A 27,538-nucleotide genomic window follows, 5' to 3' on the forward strand; every position below is an offset into this window, starting at 1 on the left:
ACTTCTCCAATTATAAATGTACACTCATTTATGAAATAAGTTTTGGTTTTGATTTGATTTTGATTTGATATACTGTTAGTGATTATCAGCAAGCCTAACATAGAAACAAAATTGATTAAATTGAATATATTTTTTAAATGTGTTAATACAACACTTATCATATAAATGTTCTATTAACACTTTCTGTGTGTTACCAACACACATTTTTATCCCCAATAATATTGTAATTTTCTTGATCCACAATTCAATCGGGATGTTGCTATAGATATGGAAATAAATAAATAAATAAATAAAGTATCTTATTGATTTGTTGATTTGTCATAATAAGGAATCCTTCTCTCTGATTTCCTTCATAATAATAAGATTGAGTTTCTTATGAGCTGCCTTTTCTGGCAGATGGTAAAGCATATGGTAGTTGGCGCACGTGTGGTACGTGGTCTTGACTGGAAGTGGCGCGATCAAGATGGCAACCCTCCGAGTGAAGGAACCATTACTGGAGAGCTTCACAATGGTATGTCTTTATGGTTATAAATTTTTTTTGTATTTTTATTTGAGTGAAATACACTGCCATTGCAGACGATGAGTCACAATAACTTGGGTGAATATATGAAGACTAAACCTCGCACACCAGAAGATGAAGAGACAGACGTTTTGGTCTGTTCTGCACCATTATGTCGTCTATTGTTATTGTATTTTATTGCTATTTTCATGGAATTTTCTCTGCCATCAGCATCACATCCTGCAGCCTTAGGCATTATGGAGGATTTTATATTTCATATTTCCCATTTGCATCAGGTCTCAAGATTAATTTTTCAAGCCATCTTTCTCTTTGGCTTTGACTTTTGATGGTTGTGTTTGCAAAATTCTTGCATAAATGTTTGGAATAATGCAAATAGGATATTGGGATTTATTTCTAAAAGTGTTAACAGTAAGGCATTAAATTTTTTTTTTCAACCTTATCTTTCCTTTATTAGGTCTCATTTAAATTTTGTAACTCTGTCTTAGTTTCTGCATCATACGTTTGACATGACAAAATGACAAAGTTAATCTAAGAAATTAGAAGCCTTATGAAGAGAGCTGAAAGCTGAATATACAGGACTTCATCTAGAACCAATGAGTAAGGAGTGACATAATTGAAGTACTCAAATGGATGAACGTTTATAACAAGGGCGATATAAGTAAGGTTTTAAATACATTGGCATAAAATTAGAATGCAAAACAATGGATATAAGTTGGAAAAGTTTTGATTGAGGAAAGACCTGGGATAAATACTGGTTTAGAAATAGGGGTGTAGATTTAAGAAACAAATTACCAGGTAACACATTGGCTATAGGATTGCCGGATTGTTATAAATGTTAGTTAAACACGTATATGAATGAGTTTAGTTGAATACAAATATGCACCTCATATGGTTCAATAGGTCTTTTACAATTTTATGTTCTTTTGTTCTTATGATCTAATATAAATTTGTCAGAGGTGCATTCTAAAATTTTGGACAACTTTAATTTTGAATAGGTAAATATTAAAAACTTTGTTTAAATTCATATGCAGTAGTTTATGTATTTACACATTTGAAGAAGTACGTTGTTTTATGATATAATCCCAATTTTGTTGTGCTTTATCAGGGTGGATTGATGTGACTTGGGATCATGGAGCTTCTAATAGTTACCGTATGGGTGCTGAGGGTAAATACGACCTGAAATTAGCTCCAGGTTATGATCCCGAGTTTCCCCAGGTGTCCACTGTTGCCAGCACCATGAGCAGTACCTCCAGCAACACTGCCACCACTGTCACGTCATCGGCATCCATAGCCACAATTACTACAGCCATAAAATCGACAAAGGTGAGATAAAGGGAAAGTTCATGCCATCCATATGCAGGGCTTTGTATAGTTTTGCTGAATCTAAGGTGGCCAGTTTTAAGGGCTTGTTATTTGTTACTTATATTCTTACCTAAACTCATAACAGTGTGATTTTATATTTTAAAAATATGAATATATATTTTTTGTGTGGGGTTTGCATTAAAATTAATGTATCGTCCCAATACCAGATAGGGTAGGACATGCCTAATGACTGATAAAAATGGCCCATAAGGAATACCTACCTCTTATATGGCTTTGAAGTATGGTGTAAAGTTTAAACATTGAGAACACATGGCCTGACACAGTACATTCATGTCTTTGGAAAAAAAAATACCTAGTGCCTATAATATAAAAGATATTTAATAAGAAAACAAAAAATTTTGCTTCATAACAATTGTTTCAAAATATTTTATTAATAATAATTTAGAATTTGCTTCATTAAACTATAATTTTATAAGAGTGTTAAGCTCTAATTTACGATTCTGGACGATTGAGGTCGGTGGCCTGCTTGCCATGTGAGGACACGCCAATGCCATAACAAACCCAATACCGACCTATGGTTATATCGACCGCCAGACTGGTATATGAGACTCCATATACCGGTCTCCCAAAACGGTCGATGGAACCGGCAGATCGGTAAATAAGAGGTCGTTAAATCGAGTGGATACTTTATACTATGTTTGAAGTTATGAGTATGACTTTAAAAGAACTTTTTGAAATGTTGCAGTGTTAAGTAATGATATTATGGTGGTGCGATCAGTTCTTGAGTGTTGTATAAGAGTTGATGAACATGTTGTGTACAGGTGGTTAGCACGGATGTTACTCGAGGGACTAGTGTATTGACCAGTCGCAAGTGCAGCTCCACTCCCTCGTTACCTCAGGCAACAACTGATCTTCATAAACATTCTCTTGCTGCCTCAGAACAAGCAGCCTCAGATGATAACCTTACAGCAAAAGTAAGTTAATCTTTCAGCTAATGCTCAGTGCTTTGAATAAAGCTGCTCAAATCATTGTCATCAAGTTATCACATGGTGTTGCTTTTGTTTTGATCTGTGCTAACTTTTTCAAATGCTTGCCAAGTTTATATTTTTATCTTGAATAATTTTACTTTGTTCTATATTGTGTCTTTGAAATATTAAGATTTTACTTTGTATTTTGTCAGAAACAGAGAGTCCATGGCTTGTCCATATCCATATTCATAGCCAGACTTATTCTTAATTTTTCTTAATCCTTTGGCTGTATACAGAGCAGTGCTACTTTCCCCCATGTAATTTTTTCTGAAAACTATATAACAACTAAATTCAGTTTTTGGGTAAGTTTTCATATTTCTCATTATTGGAATGCATTCTGAGATCAAAAGATAGTGAGTGCCATGTTTTGTGTATATATATATATATATAAATATTTAAATAAATAACCCACTTAGTGGCTTGCACCCTTGTGAGCTCTCTCTCACTTTGTCCCAGCACACATAGGACAGTGAACATGCTAGACATTGGTTGAATATCTCTGCAAACTGAGGACGAGTAACTTTTTCAACAATCTTGTACTTTCCATGTTATAGAGATCTCATGGCAGATCAGACCATTATCAAAATGAACTACCTCCCAAGGGAAATATAAAACCTACCATTGTCTTTCAAATAACGATATGAAAAATAGAAGAAAACAGTCTAAACATCAGGCATCAGTGGATGCCTGATGTTTATTCAGGTGGCTAGGCCGTTGGCCTACCTCCTCTCGACCACCACTTAACTCTATGACTGGCACTTTCCACTCTTCCAGTCTCTACTGTACTAATTACAATGGGTGTAATTCCTATAATAAAATTGCTGCAGTGGCCACCATGCTATTTTCTAACAGCTGGTGTCATCTGCTATCCTATGACCTCCAACAATGTACACTTCCGGTACTTGGGAACCGAATTAGCTTTTGGTGCACTCTCTTTGTGCACTCGAACTGGCGGTGTGCACGCCACACAGTTTGAAAGTTAGCTGGTGTACCTCCTCCTTACTATCAAGGTTATAAACTATGAAGGTAGTTTTAATGCTCATTCTTGTTGATTCATCAGTGAGAACAAAAATTTTGCCATTTATCTGCTCGATATGCTGGCAATTTTTTTTTATTCATATTAATGGCTATGTGATTTATCATCTTTGTGGCACTAGTGCAGGAATGCAGTCCCATTCCAATGTCAACACCATTTTGCTTTTGTAGTTGCAGTAAGCCAAAGTGATCAGAGTATGATATGTCATTCAGAACTAAATAATATGCAGAACACGCTTGAACAAGTTGTTTTTAGAAGCGAAGCATTCGTGGCATCACACAATTTTATAAGAGCATCTTCACTAGCTACATTTTCAACATGTAAAGCAACAGTGTGAGCTTTCTATAGTTTATGAATAACAATTTTTTTTCCAAGAGACTTTAAGCGTATACTGTACTTCAATCCATTCCATAATAGCATACTTGGTACATCTGCCACTCAATTGATGGTCTTAAGCCCTTAGAAGTGAAAAGTGTTACATTGCTTATATTTGCACATACTTTACACCCAAGTTTATCATCCCTGAAGTCTAACCATGGATAGGTTTCCTCTTTTTTTCATCTTCCACATTTCTTCAGTCCAAACACCTGAACAGGGATACGAGTTGGACTACAAAGCACCATTGCTTTCTGAATTGCACATGGATCCAGTTTGAAAAATTGAGCTAGAAGCAGTCGAAACACAACTTTTGCTACTTTCACCGTTATCATTATCAGTCTCCTGTACGTTCTTCTTACACTCCTCATTTTGTTTACAAAAGAAGGAAGTCAACATTGTTTGCTGAAAAGCCATGATGTAGTTGTTTGTGAGAAAAATGCTTCTGTATTAGAGAGAAATCCACGGACCACCAGCCACCACATTACTAATGCCACTGAAACACAGAAGAGTTGCCAACTCTGTATGTCACATGATGCTAGAACCAAAAAGCACTAAATTATGTAAAATTGTGTGTAGCCGTTTTGTCATTTTACCTGCCTAGTATTTAATACTGAAATATACTATTGTATGAATAAAGAATACCTGTCTTACTAATACTGTTAAAGCCATGAACATTATTGCTGAATATTTGTATCCATAGCAGTAGGTTGGCAACTTTGTCACATACCGTTTGTCTCACATAAATGGACAGGAAGCTTCCAAGTGGACAGGAAATGCGTTGGGAATTAAGTTTCCAGATTCATACCAGTACAAATCAGTCTGTTAACTTTTTAAATATATACAAATTTAAATATTTTATCTTTCAAAAAAATGAAGAAATATCATAACATTATTAACTTGTTAGTTATTTAATACTAATATTTTCCTGCCACGATCAACCATCATCCACAAGCCATCATCTTCCTTTTCCCTCATCCTTTCTTCCTTTCCCCCATTCCATCATCCACTTGCAGAGGTGCCGGAGCGGTGCTCTGGCGACCTCCAGCAGCACTGCACCACAGAGTTCAACCATATTCCTAGGCTTGAACCTTCTTGCCTTTCACCCCAATCTCTTACCTTATAAATTTAGTTTCCCCACCATTTTTTGTCTTTGGGGCTATTCATGCCCGTGCCACTTCTTGAGTGGCTTAATCTCAACCAACCAATCAATCAATTTTTGTCATTACACAACTTGATAATGGTGCAGGATGAACCAAAACCTCATCACTTCCTTTAGTTCAGATTTGTGGGTCGAGTGCCTAATTTTCACTTGTTATTGTGATTGATTTTCTGCTTTTATATGTTTTGTATTATGCATGTTAAATGTTAAATTATCATCCTACAGTTGGTGTACATTTTTCTCTATAAACAATCCATCACTTTTACTTTTAGCCTTACAGTAAGGGTCTTTTATTGTTTAGTTTAAAATGTTATTGTTGAAAAAATGTCACTTGGGAATTAAAATAATCTGAAATAATTTCTTGTTTATTTCCAGGCTGCTGAGACTGTTGCAGAAAATGTGCTAAGTGTTGCTAGTGCTGAAGCTTTGTTGAGTGTTGAGGGCAGTGGGCGTGAGAAAGGGAATGAGCTGGCATCTCTAGTACAATCTCTCAGCTTAAATGACCGTGACATCACATCTGACTTCTCTGATGCCATGTCCTCTTTGGAGTCTGTGCTCAATACCTCTGATATCAAATCTGGTACGGGTGATATGAGTGAGGCTATGACTGTAATGGATGTGGCATTGCATCCACCTACGGACACTAAAATGGGTTCCATGGGCCAAGCTGGGGATTGTCCAGCTGTGACTGTGAATGAAGAAAAGTTTGGTGACATCAGCAGTATAGGGATTAGTAACAGTGTGAGCAGCAGCAGCAACAGTATTGGGGGCCTCACCAGCAGCAGCAGGAAGAGATGTGGGGGTGTAGTAATGGGTGAGGGTAAGAGGGACTGCACTGGGCGCTCCACCATGTCTTCACAGCCTATGAGTGTTAGTGTGCCCAACCTGACCAGTGCAGACTCTGAACCATTGACACATAGTTTGTTGGAGACCTTTACTCAGGTTGCCAGACGACGGGGGGGATCAGCTACCATGCAATCCAGTACTGGGGTGTGTGGCAGTGGGGGAATCGCACCCCATGCTCCTAATTTGCCTGCTAGTGTCAGTAATGTGCGAACAGGCTTGGGGCAACTGATAGGTGGGCCACCCCCAAGCCTGGCCCACCCAGTGTTCTCGCCCTCCACCCACTCCATGTCCAGTCTGGTCCGTCTGGCCCTCTCCTCACACTTCCACCTCCCAGGTTAGCTCAAATGTACACATCTCCAAAATCCATGGCCACAGAAATGGGACCTCAGGTTTCAAAAGAATTACCTCTTGAAATCTATGAAATGAATAGTATTCCTCATATTATTGTGGCATCTTAATGCTTTTTCATCTTTACTTCATATTGATTCTATAGTAAGAGTTAGTTTATTGGTCCCAATTTCTGGTGTCTTAAGATTTTCTGGTAACTGCTAGATACCAAAAAGTCAAGTATGGTGTCTAGTGAACAAAAGTTCCCAACAGACAATTAAGGTAAGATGATGTTCTTGGGAAATTTTAGTTTGCACTAGGCAACATATTTTAACTGGTATTTAGAAGAAAGCTCGGGTAACACCCCCAAACCTTTCCCAACACTTAACCCAATTATATGGCTTCACATGCTTAAATAATAATGAATACAAAGCTCACAATCATGAGATAATCTTTGGACTTGTGTAGGTGCTTGTAACCCCCTAAGTGGTATGATTCACTGTACGGTTTTGTGTTTGGCTGAGGTTTATAACTGGGGTCTCCCTTATCCACCTCCTCATTAATAACATTTATTACTTGTCTAAATTTTTTAGACTTCTAAGGATAAATTTATATTTTTAGATTTTGATGGGTGGATTAGGGATTATCTCTGATGCTATTCCTTTATGATAAAGGTTTGAAATAAATGCTCATTTTATATATAAGTTTAAGTGACACTGCTAAGACAACATTGTCACCCCACATCTCAGAAAGTGCATTAGCTGAGCAGTCTAGACTGGTTTATGGCCTATCTTTAGCTTCAAATTATTGTACATTGTACAATATAATGTTTCATGTACTGATCATCTAGGGCAATTTCTGAAATCTGGTTAAGAAATAAGCTGTGCATGCTGAGGCTGTATAGAGTTAAGCTTAAGTAATGGCAGTGTGGGGGTTGCTTCTGGGTGTGGATCTTCACAGTTTGATCTGTATCTTATATTCCTCAGTTGGGTGCACAAGGTTATCTTTAAAACTGCATGTTCATCTTCATTCTCTATACCATTCGATCCAAGTTTAGCGAGGTGATGTTTGAACCAGTGTTTATCGTCATCATAACTTTGCTTCCAGTTTTCCAATATTCTTGATGATTCTCATCAAATTACAAAGTGAATTTTAAATTTGTACTAATGAGGTACTTTCATTATTTTCTTAAATTTAAAAAAGAAATAAGCAAGTAAATTAGTAAGTGGAGGCAGTTATTGAATAATTTCATTCTAGCTGCATTTTTTTAAGCAGTGAGCAATTAAAAATGCATAATAATAAATTTATGGGAACTAAGAATCATAAGTTCTGTTCCATTGTAATTTTGAATCTAACACTTGATAGTCAAGTGACAAATAATAGGCTTTGTCTTCCTTCCAAAGATTTTGACAGTTCTTGAGTACAGGGAGTCCTGTACTCAAGACCTCAAGTCTCAAACATTAATACACAAAAGTAATTTCCGAAGCAACTGTTGACTCCAGCTACAAAAAGAAAAAATAAACAAGGTAGAAATTTAAAATCAATAAGAAGAATGAGTAGGAATTCATTTGATGAATTGGCAAACATGTGCACGGGAAACCTTTGTATTGATTTATGTAATAGCTCATTGATGAAGAGAAAGGTTTGTTGTGGATAATATCCTTAGCTTCATCAGTGATTATGAAGGCTTAACCATCGTTTACTTAGTAGTGTACTACCAAATGTATAGCAGGTGTAGCCTACTATCAGGCTTTGGGAGTTTGTATTGTCAACATTGATATTTTCTCTTGGCTATATCAGTTTATCAATTGATTTTTAAAAACTTGGTCCCTACTTATGTCAGGGTACTGTCAGCAAGGGTGAGTGGTAGCAAGTGGTGCTGTGGAAGCTGTGAGTGAAGTTTGAATCCTTTATCAGTAGTGGATCTGTGGTGAGTCAGAGATACTGTAGCAAACTTAAACTAACTTACTCCTTTGTTAAGGGGCATTGGAGTACTGTCTGGATGTTATACCAATAATAATTTGTTCAGTTGTAGTTTGGAATCTTGTCTACTTTGAGAAGTTGTATAGTGACACCACCAAAACACATTATACAGTTTAGGACCTGATCAGGCTTTCTGGAAATATGCCCTATTTGGATTATTTAAGACCTAATTTTCCATTTTTATAGGAAATAGTACAACAATTGTTTATGCATATTTAGACACACAATGCAGCATATAAATAATGGTTTGTGTGCCTATAATTATTATGCACAAACAAAACACACAATTTGTTTACTCACTCACCTGTTTGTGGCAGAGGCTGGTCTTGGTAAGATGCACAGCAAAATGCATTTACAGCCATGTGACATGCCATCTATTAAACTTGTGCAGTCACCCTGAACTGGCTTGAAGTCCTCAGTGCCCATGGTTAATGCACACAACTGTGTACTCCAGGCTGCAGTGCTGCATCTAAATTCCCTTGCTTTGAAGGCTTCAGTGTTTTTATGTTGCTTATCTTTTCATCACTGCTCCTTCTGGGGGAGTCCCATGGTGGCTCCCTGTAGCTAACTCGCTGAGATTGCTCTGATCCACTGTCACATTAGTTACACGAGTTCATTTAGCTTACCAGGGGCCAGTGCCAAAACCTGGCTCCCTCACACGAGGTGCAGGGAGCAAATGACCTCCTGCCATTTCACTGAGAAAGCATCCAGAAAGTCAGCATAGCTTTACAGACAACTGCTGGGTTCAAAAGTGCCTAAACTGCCAAATAACTTCCCAAAAATATAAAATAATTAAAAGAAAACCAACATAACTAGCAAGAATCCATGAGTACCGAATGCCGCCAGCAGGCAGCCAGAGCTCGGTCCATTGTCAGCTCTTAGCTCGGTTCATCCACTGATGTTTAGCTTAGAGATGTGCAGTAGTGCTCCTTTGTCGCAGTATCTTGCAGCAAGGCCCAGCGCTTCTAAGCTAAGTTCTAGCAATCCTAGGACTTGTGATTGTGCCTTTTTTTTCTCTCTTCTCCTTCTTTTAGTGTATTATTTCATTATAGTATTTCTTTCACGTGCATGTTTTCTGTCTGGTTTTGTTGTGTGGGTTCTTGTGCTTCAAACTGAATATGTCCTGCAGTTTCTTCTCTGGGTGTTCATGAGCAGTATCCTTGCACTGACAGTTTCTTCTCTGGTGTGTTCGAGTGTTTGCCCTTTCGATACCAGGCCACCAAGGTGGAATGCCTTGCCTTAGATATTTCAAGGGTCTTCAGGTGTCTCTGTTTAGGATCTTGGTTGGGGCGTTCATTAGGTTGTGTGGGTTTCACTCATGGCTCGTGCTCTTGTTTATATGGCATGTTAAGGTTGCCATTTTGCCAACCTGCTTGTGGTTCCTGTTTTCTTTGGTGAGTGACTGTTGTGTATGCTTCTGTCTGGCTCATTACTGGAAGGCCCTGGTATTATCCAGCAGGTCTCTGGTGAGATCAGTTAAACATAAAGGACAGCCTGTCGAACTCACTCCTACCCATTGCGAGTTTGAAGGCTGTTTGTTGCTTTTATTACGAGGCGACGATCATTCTTTCTTCCTCTGCCATGCTAACTATTGGGTTGATGACTCTTTATGACCTCAATTCCTGTGGGGTTTATTCCCTATAGGTTCTGATATTGCCTCTGAAGCTGAAGGATTTCTGTCAGCTGTCACATTATGGGCTAGGTTTGCTTAGTTTCAGCATTTGCAGCTTTGTAGTCAGATGGAAAGTCTAAGAATTGCCTTGTGTGGTGTTTAGGGACTGAATTGGAGGTGTCTGTGATCTCCAGCTTGGCTCTGGCCATGCATCGTCGTCTTTCCCAGGCAGGTGTGGTTTGCCTTGCTTCACTGAGCCCGCCATCCATTCCTCACTTCCAGCTCCAAAACGTTCGAGGGTTTCAGAGTCAGTTAAGGGTTTAGCTATGGGTGTAGTTCGGCAAATTTCTGCGGTTGACCCTTTCTGGGAATGGAGGTAGTTGAGCCATCTAGTTCCTTCAAGGTTATGGAGTTTTCTTCTCAACTGCATGCTTCCTCCATATCTTCTTTGGAAAATGACTTTCTTTCCCAGGCATTGGATAACGACTTTGGCTCTGCTCCACAGTTTTTATGGCAGGCTCTCGAGGCTGAGGAAGAGCCCAATTTTTGCCCTTGGTTGCCCTTAGATTTTTCTTAGGATTTTGTTAATTCCAAGAAGGGTCGTATGCTCACAGGAGAGGGGGTTCTTTTATGCTCCTGATAAATATGAACTTAATTTAGCCACAGCTTTTTCTAGAATATGCTTGTGTGCCATTGAGTCCTGCGGATTCATCTTTCTGTAGGTTTCCCTCTTCTCGAGTCTCTCCTTCAGTAGCTTCTGGAGAACTTTTGTGATAACTCCTGTGGAATTCAGACCTCACTTCCGTGATAGATCCTGCTTCTTCTGAGTTTGGCTTGGTGTCACCATTTTGCCTATGTAATAAGGTTCAAGACTCATCCTTGTTGACTGGCAACACCTTTTTTTTTCCTTGGGCTCTGTTGTACCCGTACTCTTGAATGGTGTGAATGAAGTGTCGAACGTTAGTCAGTTTTTTATGTTTTCTCGATGCTTTCCCGGTGAAATGGAGGAATGTCACTTGCTCCCTGTGTCTAATGTGAGAGGTGGTGGTAAATTTTGCACTAACCAAATTAACACATGAAACTTATGTGAATTGTATATTAGAGCAATCTGAGCAAGATAGCTACAGGGAGCAACATAGTGTGCCGCCACTATGCTACCAGGACTCCTATACTTATTACATCAACCTGTTCATATCTTTAAAAATGCCAGACTGGATATACTTTTCTCTATCATGTTCCTGTGACAGAAATGTATGCAGTTTGTGTTGAAGGGTTGGAAGAGCAGCACGAGTGTTCACATGTGGACTACAGGTTGCCTTTTCTAGAAAAATTAGGCATCATTCTCTTCTGCCTTCACATCTTAATGTTGCATCTTGGGTTATGACATATACATTGTTGGTCATCTGAACATTTCTGTTTGCATGATAGCCGTTGGGTAGTGTTTTTGAATTGCATTTGCTGGAACACCTTTGCTTGATTGACTTGTCAATGATGGCTGAGGTCTCTTACACAAAAAAAGTACACTACTGTGATATATATCACTGAGGAAATCAATTGGAGCATTGATATATATCATATTAGTGTGATTTTTTGTGTATCTGAAACTGGAGCTTAGAGTTAATGAACTACCTGCATCCGTGTGTTTGGGGGTTATATGTAAAACTTAGACTGGCTTCAGTAGAAGCCTTCCGACTTCTTATGGGTTCGGTGGAATCCCGAGTTGCATAACTTGCATAAAGTACAAGGCTAAGGTGCACATTGAACCTTGATCACTGGTTCAAGTCACCTCATTGCTCCAATTCAATTTGTTCCGAGGTCTCGTTTATATCTTTGGCACATGCCACCAAAAATTTAAATTTTCATCTAAAATAATTTTTTCATTTATGTATACTGTAGTTAGTGAGTGAGTGAGTACAACTTTTGCACATCCCATGCAACTTCTCCCAGGTGTTCCTTCATCAATGCTTTTGCTTTACACATAACAGCTTTCCCAACACTGGTGCTTCATGAATGATTTGAGACATGTTTCATGATTATAACTGTGTGCACCAATCTTATTAGCAAATGATGTAGTCTTTGTTAGAGTAATCTTCATGGAAATGTCCTTGCAGTGATGTTTTTAATCATTCATAAAGTAAAGCGTTAATTTTCTCGTTTCCATTGCCCTGTTGAGCCTCGGGGGGGGGGAGGGGGGGTCTGGGGTGTAGGCTCCAACCACTTGGAGTGGATGGTAGAGTGACGGTGTCGCTTCATGCAAGTTTAATTCCCGACTGTCCAAGTGGTTGGACACTATTCCTTTCTCTCTATCCCATCCCAAATCTCTATCCTGACCCCTTCCATGTGCTATATAGTTGTAATGGCTTGGCACTTTTCCCCTGATAATTTCTATCCCTTATTTCTATTATTGCACAAATTTTGCTAGCAGTCATTAGTAGTATTTTATTATTTCTCAAGCTGTTCTTGCTTGCTCTTTTGGATATATAGCACAGTTCTCATTAAGCTCACTTATCCAGACTTTATGGGAAGGACCCCTCACCAGATAATCCAGACATCCGGATAAGGAAGAATTATTACTGGGGAAGTCCAAAATGAGCATATACAGTATTTGCATTTTTTTTTGTACCTTAACTAACATATTTCAAATTTCCACACACACACACACACACACACACACACACACACACACACACACACACACACACACACACACACACACACACACACACACACACACACACACACACACACACACACACACACACACAGACACACACACAGACACACACACAGACACACACACAGACACACACACAGACACACACACAGACACACACACAGACACACACACAGACACACACACAGACACACACACAGACACACACACAGACACACACACAGACACACACACAGACACACACACAGACACACACACAGACACACACACAGACACACACACAGACACACACACAGACACACACACAGACACACACACAGACACACAGACACACAGACACACACACAGACACACAGACACACAGACACACACACACACACACAGACACACAGACACACAGACACACACACACACACACACAGACACACACACACACACACACACACACACACACACACACACACACACACACACACACTCACTCACTCACTCACTCACTCACTCACTCACTCTGTAACTACACTTAGGTAATTACACAAAACACACACAACACAAAAACACAAAACACACACAAAAACACAAAACACACACAACACTCAAACACATGCATAAAAACACAAAACACACACAAAAACACAAAACACACACACAAAACACACACACACACAACACTCAAACACATGCATAAAAACACAAAACACACATAAAAACACTCTAAATATAAAAATCATACCGGTAATTTAAACAAACTTCAGCTAGTTGTAGTTTGACGTCTTGTTTGATACTGTAGATCTTGAAATGTATAGTTCTTGAAAATTTACGTAACCCAATCTTCTGTTATCTTGATTTCTGTCTGGATATGGTGAAGGTTTGCCAGAAAATGATCTGGACTTGACTTAGACTCTGCCAGTCTGCATTATCCAGCCAAATTTCCAGTTATCCAGATATCTGCATGGATATGGCAAAGTTTTATCTGGATATGATTTTGGCCAGATAATCCAAGTATCTGGTTCAGTGGGCTTCAGATAACCCAAGCTCATTCAATACTACAACTTCCATCTTTCCATTGCAACCTTATGCAGTCTTGTTCGTGACTGCACCTGTAGCAGGGTTCGTGTTGCTCATCCAGGCAAATGACCAACACTTTAATGAAAAGTTAACTGGTTGCTCTTCCCCCATCTCACAGTTGTTAGCATGATGTAGAATTTGCTGTCTGCTTTTATATATAGTTTGAAGAACTTTAGGCAAAATTAGTATATATAATGAAAGTTGTTAATTTTGAGAGCTAACAAGGTTTGATCTTGATGCGTGTCGCCAGATATTGATGCATGGTTTCTGGATTAGATTCTCATATTAATGCTTGTGTATCTTGTAAGCAAAACTTTGATCACTTTATTTTCCATTTGTGCATAAATGGCCAAGTATGGTTATAGCTGCCACATCACATAACTAGACATGGTGGAGTAACTGCTGTTGAGCTTGACCTGTCATAGTTGCCACATCATATAACTTGACTGTTGCTGAGTTTGACTTAGCAGTGAATGATTGTTTCACACCAGTCACAACCTGGCATGGCATGGACTGCCACTTCAAAGGAAAACTGCAATAACTGCTTCATTATGTGGTGGTTGTCGATGATATCAACAAAGGGATAACTGCTGTAACTGCTTCATTACAGTACTCGTCAAAAGTATGTGCCCTCCTGCTTGAGGCAGTGCGTACTTATGGCAAAAAAAGAAAGTTGGCCGTATGGAAGAAAGATTGCAGACAGACGAATGTGCGGGTTACATGATGTCACAGTGTTAGCCACACAGCTGGGATGCTTAGATGCCTCCAGGTAGTCATAGTGAGCAGTTGTGTTGTGCATCTCGCTCTGGCATCTTGCAGTGTTCTATCACAGTTAACAGTGTGGTGGTGGTATGACATTGTTGCCATGGCATGACAAAACAATAAAGAAAGAAATCATTGCTCAAATCATTGTTTTAAAGGAGGAAGACCACCAAAGTAAAGAAATAATTAAGTTGTTGGGTGTAGTCAAGTCAACATGAGGAACTAATGTACATGCTTCTTTGGGGGAAAACACCGGATAAATGCCATCACAGAAACATTGGTCTGGTTATACCAGGAAGATGTGCTCTAGGTCTGTGAACATTCTAAAATATTCATTGGAGAGTACGGGTATACAGGAAGGGTAGACCTTTAAATCTTCCTAGGATGATTAGACTGATGTTTCTGTGATGGTGTGTTTCAAATGTTTTCCCCTCAGAAGTGTGCACAATACTGCCTCAGGTCAACTTGGCTACACCCAACAATTAATTTGTTTCATTACTTTGGTGGCCTGCATTCTTTAAAGCAGTGATCTGAGCAATGGTTTCTTTGTTATTATGGCATCCACCAAAGAAATAAACAATGTTATACCACATGAACCACTAATAAGTGAAAAAAAATGGATGACAGCAGAGCAAAATGTAACATATAACTGTTTACTGCTGCTGCTAACAATGACAGCAGGGATAAAATCTTTCTCCCACTAGACCATCAGGCTCCCCGGAGCTATCTAGGCTGATAGGTATATATTAGCTTTCTGGAATCAGTGTTCATGGAGTTCTAGCCTACCAAAGACCGCGAGCTAGAACTCGGTCCCCCCCCCCCACATCAATAAACTAGATAGAATGCAAAGTTAATAAATATTAATAAATGGCTTCTAGATTCGAGAAACTCGGGCTCTGAGGAGAGGCTAGAAGTGTTAAATATGCCAAAGCTAGAAGATAGAACAAAGAGGCAATATGATCTCTACATATAAAGTAGTAACAGAGACTCACCAAAATGGACAAAAAGGAATTCTTGAAACAAACAACTTTTAAGAACAAGAGGTCGTAGATTTGAGCTATGGAAATGGTGCCAAAAAAATTTGAAAGTTCTTTTCAGAGTGGTTGATGGTTGGAACATGTTAGGCAAGAAGGTCGTGGAGGCCAAAACAATCAGTAGTTTCAGTGTACTGGGGGAAGATACTGGGAAGATAGGACACTACGAGTGTAGCTCTCATCCTGTAACCACACTTGGGTAATTACACTTAGGTCATTACTTAAGGGTGGTTGGAGCAGTTGAAGGGTTAACTAATACTTGTTTTGTAAATAACAGAAATTATTGTTTTGCATGGAATTGCCAATTGTTACCATAGTTTATTTGCTTTTCATCAAAAGCCCATCAGTAACGCTCTCATTTTCTAACATGTCTGACTTTACACTGTAACTTTATGACTTTAACTACCGCACTGCGCAGAGCGCCTTGAGACCCTCTGTGAGTTGTGCTATTTTTTTTGTTAATTAGGCTATATTTTAATGTTTTAATGTTTTCATAATTCAGCATTTTGAAATGAAAATGGTTGAGTTTGGAAACATTTTGACATTAACTTTACCTGAACATTTATAAAAACAAGAAAAATTTATTTAACAATTGCACTATGAAGTTTATGATGAAATCAGGTGCGCAGTGCGGTGGTTAAGGAGCACATGGACTGACATACTTGTGCTGATATACACATACTATATAGATATACAGAAAACATCCACAGTACTCTGGGCTTGTAAGGAGATTATAATTTTGTACAGTGTCTGTACAGTATACATACCCAGTTGCATTGGAAAATGTTGAAAACCTATTCTTGTTAATTTGTTTACTGCATTTGTCATTTTGACTCATATATGTATATATATGTATATATATGTATATATACATATATATACATATATATATATATATATATATATATATATATATATATATATATATATATATATATACATATATATACATATATATACATATATATACATATATATACATATATATACAAATATATACATATATATACATATATATACATATATATATATATATATATATATATATATATATATATATATATATATATATATATATATATATATATATATATATATATATATATATATATATATATATATGTATAATTTACTCTGGAAGGAAGGCCTTTTTTAAATTTGTTTTAACTATCAATCCTGATAATACAGCATTTATTAGTGATAATTTGCATGATTAAGGCTGAAGGTGAATAAAAGTCTTGGTTCATGATTCTCCTTGGAAGTCGTGTACAATATGTAATGCAGACGTAGCATAGTGTTTGAATCTTGAATCTGACTTAGATTAACAAATGCTGTAACCATGGCTGTAATATTGTGGTGGTGGTGGTGTTAATGACACAAATGTGGTGGCGGGGTTAGAGACTTAACAATTGATAATTTCAGCCATACAGAATCATTAATGAAATAAGAGGGTAAGAATTAATGATTTTGGAGTCTAAGAGTATGTTATGTTAATTGTTGTTACAGCTTGCATTATATTGCAGAATAATAGAAGTGATATTCAAAGTTCATATGACCTAGAAAACTATAATTTGCTATTTGCCTTAATACAAAATTTGTCAACATAAATTACATTTCATAATTACTGTGGATTCTATGAACCATAAATTATACCCTCTGGATCCCTGTTTTAAAAAATAGCTGATTTATTTTCTGGAGGGAGCCCCTTCATTTTCCTGGAGCTATCCAGGCTGATATGTATATCATTAGACTTTGGCATCAGTCAGTGTGAATGGAGTTCTAGGCCTACCGGGGACCACGAGCCAGAACCTGGCCCCCTCAGCGAGGCATGAGGAGCAATGGCCTATGAAAATGCACATGGGATTAGGAGCATTCTATATCTGTCATCGACTGGGACAGGCACCCAGTAAAGTAAGCACTTCAAAACAAACCCTTCTTTTGGTTAAAACAACTAAAATATTCAAACAAGTGTACAGAACTCCCCAATTGAAAACCAGCAAACAATCATGACATCACACAAGCCGCGCTGCGTGTCTGCACAGCTTTCCCCTCCCCAGAAGGGGGGCAGGGGGGAGCCCCAGACCCCCGCACTGGCAATCCACCCTGCAGTTCTTCGGCTGATGTGATTGTGGCTCGGTGTTGTGGGTCCAGCTCCAGATTGTGTTGTGCTGTGCCTTGCGTCCAGTACTGCTCTTACAGTGGCGTGCGAGCTGGGAGTGATTTTCACAGGTACTCGGGCTGTATGTGCTTGGGTTCCCTTCCTTGAGTGCCCTATAAGTACTTCCCTTGGGGCTTGGGGTTTTCTTCCACAAGTCACCTTGGGGTCTACCTCTGTTGGTCTTTTACCTTCTACCTCTTCTACCTTTTGGTCGTTTCCTCCTTTGTTTACCTTGGGATAAGTGGTAGTTTTTGCACTGGTAGGGGCATGGGGTACTGCGCAGCTGGTTTCATCCTATAGCAGCGGCTGGCTCTGTTCCTCCTGGGTACGTTGTCCTCTTGCAGGGTTTTTCTTTTAATTTTTGTTTCTGCTTGGTGGGGGTCTGCCTTTGTGTTCCTTCCCCACTTACATTAGGGTTTGACCTTCTGTTTTCGGTAGTACCCCTGCTTGGCTCGGGGGTTCAGTTTTAGCAGTTTGTTTGGTAGCATTGGGCACCGGTTAGCAGTACCCTGCCTGGGCTTACCCTTAGTGATACCAGTCTAAGGAGCCCAGGAAAACACCATGGGGGTGCACGCGGACCGATGGATGCAACCCCTGGGTCCCCTCTCGCCTTATGCGAGTTTGAGGGTTGCTCTGTCCCCTTGTCTCAGCTTGACGCTTGTGGGTTTTTGCCTCCGTCGTACTGCCTGTTAGGTTGGTGACACCTTCAACTGGGATGCAGTCTCACTTTCGCTTTGTCTCTCACATTTCAGCAAGTGGTGCTCGCTTCCTCATTGGACTCTGCCTGGGCCCTGGCTCTTTGGTTTTCATCATCATTTTGTCCTTGATGTTTGCAGATTCTGCGGTTCAGCAGTTTCTGCAAGTGGCTTCTCGTTGTCTTTCATTATCAGACTTGTTGGTCTTTCAGGGGTCCCGGAAGGGGTTCCTTCAGGACGGGGCGTGCCTGCTCACCTGGATTGGTTTTTTCCTGGCTTGCAGGGTTTGGGTTCCTGGTTCCCTGGCGGACGTTCCATCTGGTTCCTTAACTGACTTGATTTTAGGTGCTGCTTGCTCAGTGTCCACACCCGGGGGTTTTCCTATGGCTCCGCTTCTTTCAAATGATTGGTCCGGTCCGTGACGGGGCTGGTTTGGTCTTCTCCTCAAGTTTTCAAGTCTGGTAATTTTAACTCGAGTCTCTCACCATCTATTTGGTGATCAGGTAGCTTCGTTGATGGTGTCCCACCTGCGTGCTTCGTTTTGGCGGCGGTAAGGGATTTTTTGGTGGTCCTTCCTTTTTGTTTTCTCTTCATAGGTATACTGCGCTTTTTGTTGATGTGGTCTTGTCCTTCTCTCGTGGAGGTTCAGGGCTGTCATCTTGTCTCGGGCAGTGCTGGCGGAGCTTCTACTGATTGCATTCAGTTTTGATATCACTTCTGCGCTGTTTCGCAAGCTGTCTCGGGTGTTGTTTCACCTCCGGCCAGCTCACGCCTGAGCCATCCTGGTCCTGAACAGGGTGCTCTTTTCTCTCTCTCCCTCGGTTTGTTGTGGCCCCTTCGGTTCAGGTTTGTTTATCGGTGGTTTCTATTTCTTTGGGTTCTGGTGATTGGTTTGTTCGTTTGCGGCCATCTCTTCTTTTCTGGCGAGGTATGAGACTGCTGCTTTCTGCAGGGGTCCTTGGGTTGTTGATGCTTGGTTGGCCAGGCCGAGGTGCATCATGTGTTGTTCTGTTGCGGCTCTCCGTCGTTATTTGCGCACCACACCCTCTGTGACTGGGGACATGCTTTGGGTTGATCCAGTTTCCCTTCTTCCCTGTTCTAGGGTTCGGGTCTCTCAGGTCGTCTGCAGGATTATTCGGTCTAGCCAGCTTGCGGTCTATCCCCGTGCCCATGACGTTCGTAAATTTGCTGCAGTTGCTGCAGTCTTCGGTAACATATCCTGGGCTGACATTCGGGCACGAGGTTTTTTGGCGGTCGAACAGGGTCCTGGCTGTACGCTACCTCGTGAATGTTCCTGGGCTTAATCAGCCTTGTGTTGCTTTGGGTCGGCGGTTGCATCCTCTTTATCTAGATTTTGAGTTGAGGTGCATGCACCGACCACCTCACGGGCAAGTCCCTCTAGTTTTCGTGCTTAGTGGTGTAGCTCCGGGGAGCCAAAGGGGCTCCTCCCAGAAAACCAGCGTTGAATGTAATGAAACGCCATTTTCTGGGCGAGTCCCGGAGGCTTCCCGGCAACCTTCCCTCCCTCCGGGTGGCGTTTTTTTTCATGTGTTTGTGACATCCAGTCTCTGAACTGCAGGGTGGATCACCAGTGTGGGGGTCTGGGGCTGCCCCTTCCCCCTCCTGGGGAGTGGGGAGCTGTGCAGACATGTGGCACTGCTCGTATGACGTCATGATCATTTGCTAGTTTTCACTTGGGGAGTTCTCTCCACTCGTTTGTCTAATTTAGTCATTTTAACCAGAATAGGGGTTTGTTTTGAGGCACTTACCTTTCTGGGTGCCTGTCTCAGTTGATGGCAGATATAGAATGCTCCTAATCCTATGTGCATTTCTATAGGCCATTACTCCTTGTGCCCCTCTGAGAGGGCCAGGTTCTGGCTTGTAGTCCCCGGTAGGTTTAGAACTCCATTCACACTGATGCCAATGATATACATATCAGCCTGGATAGCTCCGGGAGTCTCTGGGACTCGCCCAGAAAATGGCGTTTCATTACATTCATTACTGTTTTTTTATAGCAATGTCCCCTCTGGTAACTGCACTTGGCCCCGAGTCATAACACTGGTCCACTGAGACTGTTGCTATTACACCAAATGCTGAATCATTTTGACCACCACCGAGATGTGTAATCTTGCAAGTAGTCGTGTCCTGTGGTTCAGGGGCAAGCGGCTGACTGGAAAGCATGTCAAAATCAACTACTAAATATGATGTCTTGCTATGACACCAATGAATATAATAAGCCACTTAAGGGCCCTAAGCCAGAATTTTCAACATTTAATAATAAATTTTTGTTTATACCATATGAAATCCTAGTTTTTAGCTACAAAGCTATTTTCTGGGGGGAGCCCTGTTGGTTACTCGGAGCTATCCAGGCTGAATGGATATGTGTAACTTTCTGGCATCAGTCAATGTGCACAGAGTTTTTGCCTACCGGGGACCTCAAGCCAGAACCTGGCCCCCTCAAGAGAGGCACGAGGAGCAATGGCCTATAGAAACTTCCCTTGTGGTTGGGAGCATTCTATGTCTGCTATCGACCGGATCTGGCACCCAGAAAGGTAAGTGCCCCAAAACACACCCGTATTCTGGTGAAACTATTGCTACAGAAAGCCGAACGAGTGGACAGAACTCTCCAAATGAAAATCATCAAACAAGCATGACGTCGTCATGTCGCCGCTCCGCTGTCTATGCAACCCTCCCTTCCCAGGAGGGGAAAGGGGAAGCCCCAGACCACTACTCCGGCGATCCACTCTTCAATTCTCAGGCCGATTTGCTACTGGCGTGGTCTTGTGCCTCTGGCTCCTGCGATTTGTCTCACATTCTGTGCCTTGTGGCATGGACTGTTTCTACTGTGGGTGTGTGAGCCAAGAGTAATATTCCTAGGCTTCGTGCGCTTAGGGCCACCTTCACTAGGTGCCCTATAAGTACTACCCTTGGGGCTTGGGGCCACCTTCCACAAGTCACCTCAGGATCTACACCCACTGTGTTTTTTACTGCTCAGTACTTGGCCACCTTTGGAGTCAACTGGGGTCTTTGTTGCCCATGTTTGCCTCTGGGTAGGGGTACTTTTCGTCACCGGTAAGGGCGCGGGGTTCTGCACAGCTAGTCTTCACCTTTTACAGTGGCTGGCTCTGTTCCACCTGAGTACGTTGACCTCTTGCAGGGTTTCACTTTTGTTTTTCTGCCTGGTGAGGGAGGTCTGCCTTGGTGGATGCCCCTTCTGTATTGTAAAGTTCTGGAATGTATATATCTATAATTATATCTATTCTCAGTTTTTGTGTGGTTGGTGGTACTCCTTGCTAGGCCCCCCGTGAGTGGACATGACCCAGGGGTTCGGCTATTAGCAGATTGTTTGGTAGTCTTGGGCGCTGGTTCGCAATACCCTGCATGGGTTTCCCTTAACGTGTTAATAAGGCTAAGGGCCCTGGGAAACCCTGCAGGGGCTACGTGGTCCGATGGATGTGACCCTAGAGTTCCCTCTCGCTTCATGCGAGTTGGAAGGGTGTTCTGTTTCCCTGTATCTGGGGAACAATCACCGGTTGTACCTCTACCATGCTACCGGTTGGGTCAGTGATTCTTTTGACTCGGAGTCGTGCGACGTTTGTTACCTGTAGGTGCTCCAGTTTACATGATATGAGGGGTGCAGACGGCAGATGGTTGCTTGCTAGGTTTAGGTTGCTGCAACGCGCTAGGTTATTTGCTTCCCTGGATGCAACTAACCTGCCTCGTTTTGGTTTTAGGGACCCGGAATTGGGGTTGGGAGTCTTTTCTAATGCTCTTTTTTCCTGTTGGTATTGTCCTCTGGGGATCAGGTCGGGGAGCTTCATGCTCTCCTTCGGTGCAGGGGTTTCTGCTCTTTTGGTCCTGTTGGTAGGTTTGTTCCATTGCAGCTGTCTCCTTTTCTAGCGAAGAATGAGTCTGCTGCTTTCTGGAGGTGTCCTTTGGTTGTTGATGCTTGATTGGTCAGGCTAGGGGTGCATCATGTTTTGTGTCCGGTTGCAGCTATCTGTTGTTATTTTGCACGCCACGGCTTCAGTGGCAGGGGATGTGCTTTGCGTTGACCCGGTTTCCCTTCTTCCTTGTTCCCGGGCACTGGGAACAGATGGCTGAGCGAACAGAACATTGGACATGTGATCCTGTGGTCCCGGCTTTGATCCCGGGCGCCAGTGAGAAACAATGGGCAGAGTTTCTTTCACCCTGATGCCCCTGTTACCTAGCAGTAAATAGGTACCTGGGAGTTAGTCAGCTGTCATGGGCTGCTTCCTGGGGGTGGAGGCCTGGTCGGGGACTGGGCCGCAGGGACACTAAGCCCCGAAATCATCTCGAGATAACTTCAAGATAACTGGTCTCCCAGGTCCTCCGCAGGGTTATTAAGTCTAGGCAGTTTGCGGTCTATCCTCATGCCCATGACGTTCGTAACTTTGCTGCTTTAGCTACCGTCTTTGGCAACGTGTCTTTGATTGTCATTTGAGCATTGGGTTTTTGGAGTTCGAACCAAAGTCCTGGCCACTCACTACCTTGTCGATGTCCCTGGACCTAGTAGGGCCTGCATTGCATTGGGTCGGCGGATGGAGCCAGTTGTCTTGACTTCGTGTTGAGAAGTGAGGACCAACTGCCTCCCTGGTAAGTCCCTGTTTTCCTTTGTCTTTGGGTAGTTCACTCCAGGGAGCCGACAGGGCTCTCCCCCCCCCCCCTCCCCAGAAAACCAGCGTTGAGTGTAATGAAACGCCATTTTCTGGGTGAGACCTGGAGGCTTCCCGGCATCCTCCCTCCGGTTGGCGTTGTTTTCGCATGTTTTTACATCCAGCCTAAGAACTGAAGGGTGGATCTCCAGTGCAATGGTCTGGGGCTTCCCCTTCCTCCTTATGGGGAGGGGGGTGGGGATTGTGCAAACAGCGACATGGCAACATGATGAAGTCATGCTAGTTTGCTAGTTTTCATTTGTGGAGTTTTGTCCACCTGTCATCTTTCTGTTGCAATATTTTCACCTGAATAGGAGTTTGTTTTGGGGCACCTACCTTTCCGAGTGCCAGTCCCGGTGGATGGCAGATATAGAATGCTTCCAACCACACAGGGGTTTCTATAGGCCATTATTCCTCGTGCCTCTCTGAGGGGGCCAGGTTCTGGCTTGTGGTCCCCGGTAGGCAAGAACTCCATGCACATTGACTGATGCCAGAAAGCTAATGTATATACATATCAGCTTGGATATCTCCGGGGAGCCTCCGGGTTTCACCCAGAAAATGGCGTTTCATTACATTCAACACTGGGTTTTATGTCCCACTTCCTAGACTTTTACTCCTTTTGGCTTTTTATATCTTTTGTTGGATTGTGGTGTCATTTCCCATTGTCATCCCTTTCATAGCAGGTGCTAGTGATGGTAAGATTGGGAGATGGCTGGGTGCCTTTTGGTAGGCTTGTACTGGAGGTAGCTGGGCCCTTCGTCGCATTACCAAGGCCCTTACATAAGTTTAGTCTTCTACTCCTCCATGGTGTCCATAAGATTTGCCCCTGCCTTGTACTCTGCTTTTCCATGCTCTTATCTGCGAAGTGCTGGCCAGAAGAGGGATTTCTGTAATCTGGTCACTGCAGATTGCCTCCATCAAACCAAACTGGGAGAGTAAAAGAACTCTGGAAATCAATGACAGCTAGACCTATTTTCAGTGGTGATGATGGACCCAGCCATGCCCCAGGTGCTTCAGGACCATTCTTGTCCTGAAGATTTCAGATCCCACCATATTTGCAGGCCAGTCGTGTGTGGACCTGAAAGACGTTTTTCTGGCTATCTAAGGTTTAGAAATTGAATGGAGTTTTGGGTGGAGCACAACTTGAGGCTTTTCCCCTTTGACTGAACTTGGCATCGTGGATGTTTACCAGGCTTACTAGTGTGCTTACCTAACACAGACTACAAGATGTGAGGTTTAGCTGTTTATTCTCCATCTACTGAACTTGTGTTGCCTAGTATGTTTTTCTGGCATTTTAATTCTTTATTGAATTTGGCCTGAAAGCTGTTGATGAAAGTAGCATCCATGAATATTTCAGTACATTCCATTTGTTGACTAATCTGGGACTTTGGGATCTAGGGGGTCTTGTTAACTGTAATAATTGGTTAGATTGGGGTCCCACTTTTGATCTTTCTTACTAGTTATGAGTTTGGTGCTATAAGTGTTCTGGCATTTTCTTGCTCCTACACCCTATTTAATTAAGAACTGATGAGTTTTTTCCAGTGTGCTCCATGGCTGGCAATGCCAGTTGATTCCTTATATTTTTTATCTTGTTTGTTGTTTTCTGCTTCCATCCTGGTACCATTTGGATTCCCTGTCTGTCATGATCCACTTCTTCTTCAGTTGTATTTTGGTTGTCTGCCTCTTTTTAGTTCTTTGTGTTGAGTGGGTGGTCCAGTTTGAGCAGCCTTGTATGTTTCCTCATGAAAGTTGTGCAGACATTCACTATCTTGCACACTTTTGCCATTCTCCTGTTTTGCTGCCCAATGTGAGGCTTGTGGATGTCTTCACAGATGTTGGTCTGTCTGTCTTTTCTGATCCTGCCTTATCCCCACCAGAGGCAAGTAGTCTTAAAGTAGCTATCATCTGTGTAATACTTATAGGCCATGTTGCCCAAGATGGTGTCTTTTTGGTGTCATAGTGGTTGGTTATTTTAATTGGTGGATTGAGGTAATTACCTAAGTGTAGTTACAGGATGAGAGCTACGCTCGTGGTGTCCCGTCTTCCCAGCACTGTCATATAACGGTATGCTCTTCACTGTGCTCCTGGATTTATGGGACAAGATAGTTTGCAAGGTCATTTGTCACTGTGAAACTCGATCACCTTGGGATTGGCATGCTTAAGATCTTGTTCTCAGTGCTATACCTCATGGTACAGCAGAACTACTTAAGTGCTGTACAGAAATGACTCTTTCATTACACAACTCTTATTATTTATGTTATTTTATTAAACTTGGCAATAGAGAGTTGCAAGAAGGGTAAGTAATAGCAGGTATACGTTAGGTCTGATCACAACCATCCCAACTACTCACCACTCAACAATCTTTTCTACTAACTTAATGTTTGACTAGTTAACCACTTGTGAAAAACTGTTTTTTAGTGTAACTCTATTGAAAGTGATAGCTTGTTTTCTTGTTTGACAAATTTAAAGGCTATTCATCATCAGTTCAGCCAAAAAATATAGACTGACGTCACTTAGTATGCTGAAGAAATCTTTCTGGGTAACTACTGGCCACTACCACTCATGCTGTGAAGAACCTTGATGATAGTTTTTATACTCTTGATTTATGCCCTGTATATTAAATCTAGCCAATGTTTTTAATTGATAGATTAATATAAAAAGTTGCAAACTTTTTAAGAAAAAAGTTAAAGAAATATTTTTAGTAGATTTATTTTTATATCTTTTGTTTGACAACATATACAGTACTGTATTACAAATTTATTTCATGGTGTCTTATCTGTTGTATCTTGATGTTGCTGGAGAATAATTTAAGAATGAAAAAACCAGCATTGAATGTAATGAAACGACATTTTCTGGGTGAGACCCGGAGGCTCCCCGGAGCTTATCCAGGCTGATATACTAATGTCAGACTCTGGCATCAGTCATGTGTATGAAGTTCTGTGGGCCTACTGGTGACCATGAGCCATAACCTGGCCCCCTCAGAGAGGCCTGGAGAACCATGGTCTATAGAAACCCCCGTGTGGTTGGAAACATTCTACGTCTGCCATCGATCGGGTCAGGCACCCAGAAATGTAAGCATCCCAAAACAAACCCCTATTCTGGTGAAAATATTGCTACCAAAAGCCGAACAAGTGGATAGAACTCCCCCAAAAAAGAAACACGCAGACGAGCATGACGTCACACGTCGCTGCGCCGATGTCTGTGCAGCTTCCCCCTTTCCAGGAGGGAGAAGGGGAAGCCCCAGACTCCTCATGCCAGCTATCCACCCTTCAGTTCTGAGGCTGGATGGCAAAAGACACAAAAAAAACGCCGACCGGAGGGAGGGAGGGATGCAGGGGATCCTCTGGGTGGAATTAAATCTCCAGAGTTCATTTTCATATTTTGTTGATCAGACCACACACTAGAAAGTGAAGGGACGACGATGTTTCGACTTGAGAATGGTCCAGGACAGACTGAAACGTCGTCGACCCTTCACTTTCTAGTGTGTGGTCTGGTCAACATACTTCAGCCACGTTGTGACTCATCGGCCTCATTTTCATACTTTTTATTTTGGTCTGAAGCCTAGGGATTCATTTAACAAAATCACTCCTTACATTCTCAAAGACAAGTTTACCATGTTTAGCATTGGCTTGTATTCTTTTTGTGTGAGGTGATAAAGAACAAGCGGATTAATGGCATAACATAAAGGATATTAATAGGGTATTAAATGTGTCAACATGGCAGCTTATGTTCTTGTGGCTGCTTGTGTTCCTAAGGCAGGGTTATTGGATCCTGTTTCTGCATTGGCTCAAGGTCTTGAAGTGGGTAGAATGTAATTATGTATTAACTGGTTGTTGATTGCAATCAACAATCAACTTCAGTGCAAATTTAAGAAATTGATTTAAGAAAGCTGAATTGGAAGTACTTTTCTCTTAAGCAGGTTTGATCTGTACAATAAAGCCATATAGCTAATAGGTCTCGGCAATACTACTAGTATAAATGTTCCATTCAAGATATAGTTTAACTAAACTAAAATTTTGAATCATTGAACTATTTCCTGTCACCTAATCAAACCATTGGTACGTGGTTTGATATTTTTGCAGCAAGTATTTACTGCGTTTGACCTCAACCAGCCCATTTTTCTTATTCGTAAGTAATTATGCATGTTAAAACATGCATATTTACTCTTTTTCAGTACTGCAGTTACAATTCTTCCCCCCATAAATTTAGCATTTTTATTCAAGTTAGAGTCTGAACATAAGGCCAATATAATAGTAGAT

The 27,538-nt window shown here is 41.4% G+C and overlaps 1 protein-coding gene across 17 annotated transcripts in view; it reads left to right on the forward strand.

Moving 5' to 3' along the window:
* The window catches only part of Ufd4 (ubiquitin fusion-degradation 4-like), a 203,906-nt gene that overhangs the window by 142,249 nt on the left and 34,119 nt on the right, over window positions 1–27,538 (forward strand). For 9 of the 17 annotated variants that reach the window (XM_045736451.2, XM_069326362.1, XM_069326367.1 and 6 more), the window contains 4 exons: window positions 397–511; window positions 1,626–1,843; window positions 2,665–2,817; window positions 5,820–6,624. In XM_045736451.2, coding sequence (XP_045592407.2) covers window positions 397–511; window positions 1,626–1,843; window positions 2,665–2,817; window positions 5,820–6,624 — 1,291 coding nt within the window. The remainder of the gene's footprint in view (window positions 1–396; window positions 512–1,625; window positions 1,844–2,664; window positions 2,818–5,819; window positions 6,625–27,538) is intronic. The other 8 variants (XM_069326364.1, XM_069326366.1, XM_069326368.1 and 5 more) reach the window with 3 other exon arrangements.

This window comes from Procambarus clarkii, chromosome 18, assembly GCF_040958095.1.
Source record: "Procambarus clarkii isolate CNS0578487 chromosome 18, FALCON_Pclarkii_2.0, whole genome shotgun sequence".
Taxonomy (NCBI): Eukaryota; Metazoa; Arthropoda; class Malacostraca; order Decapoda; family Cambaridae; genus Procambarus; species Procambarus clarkii.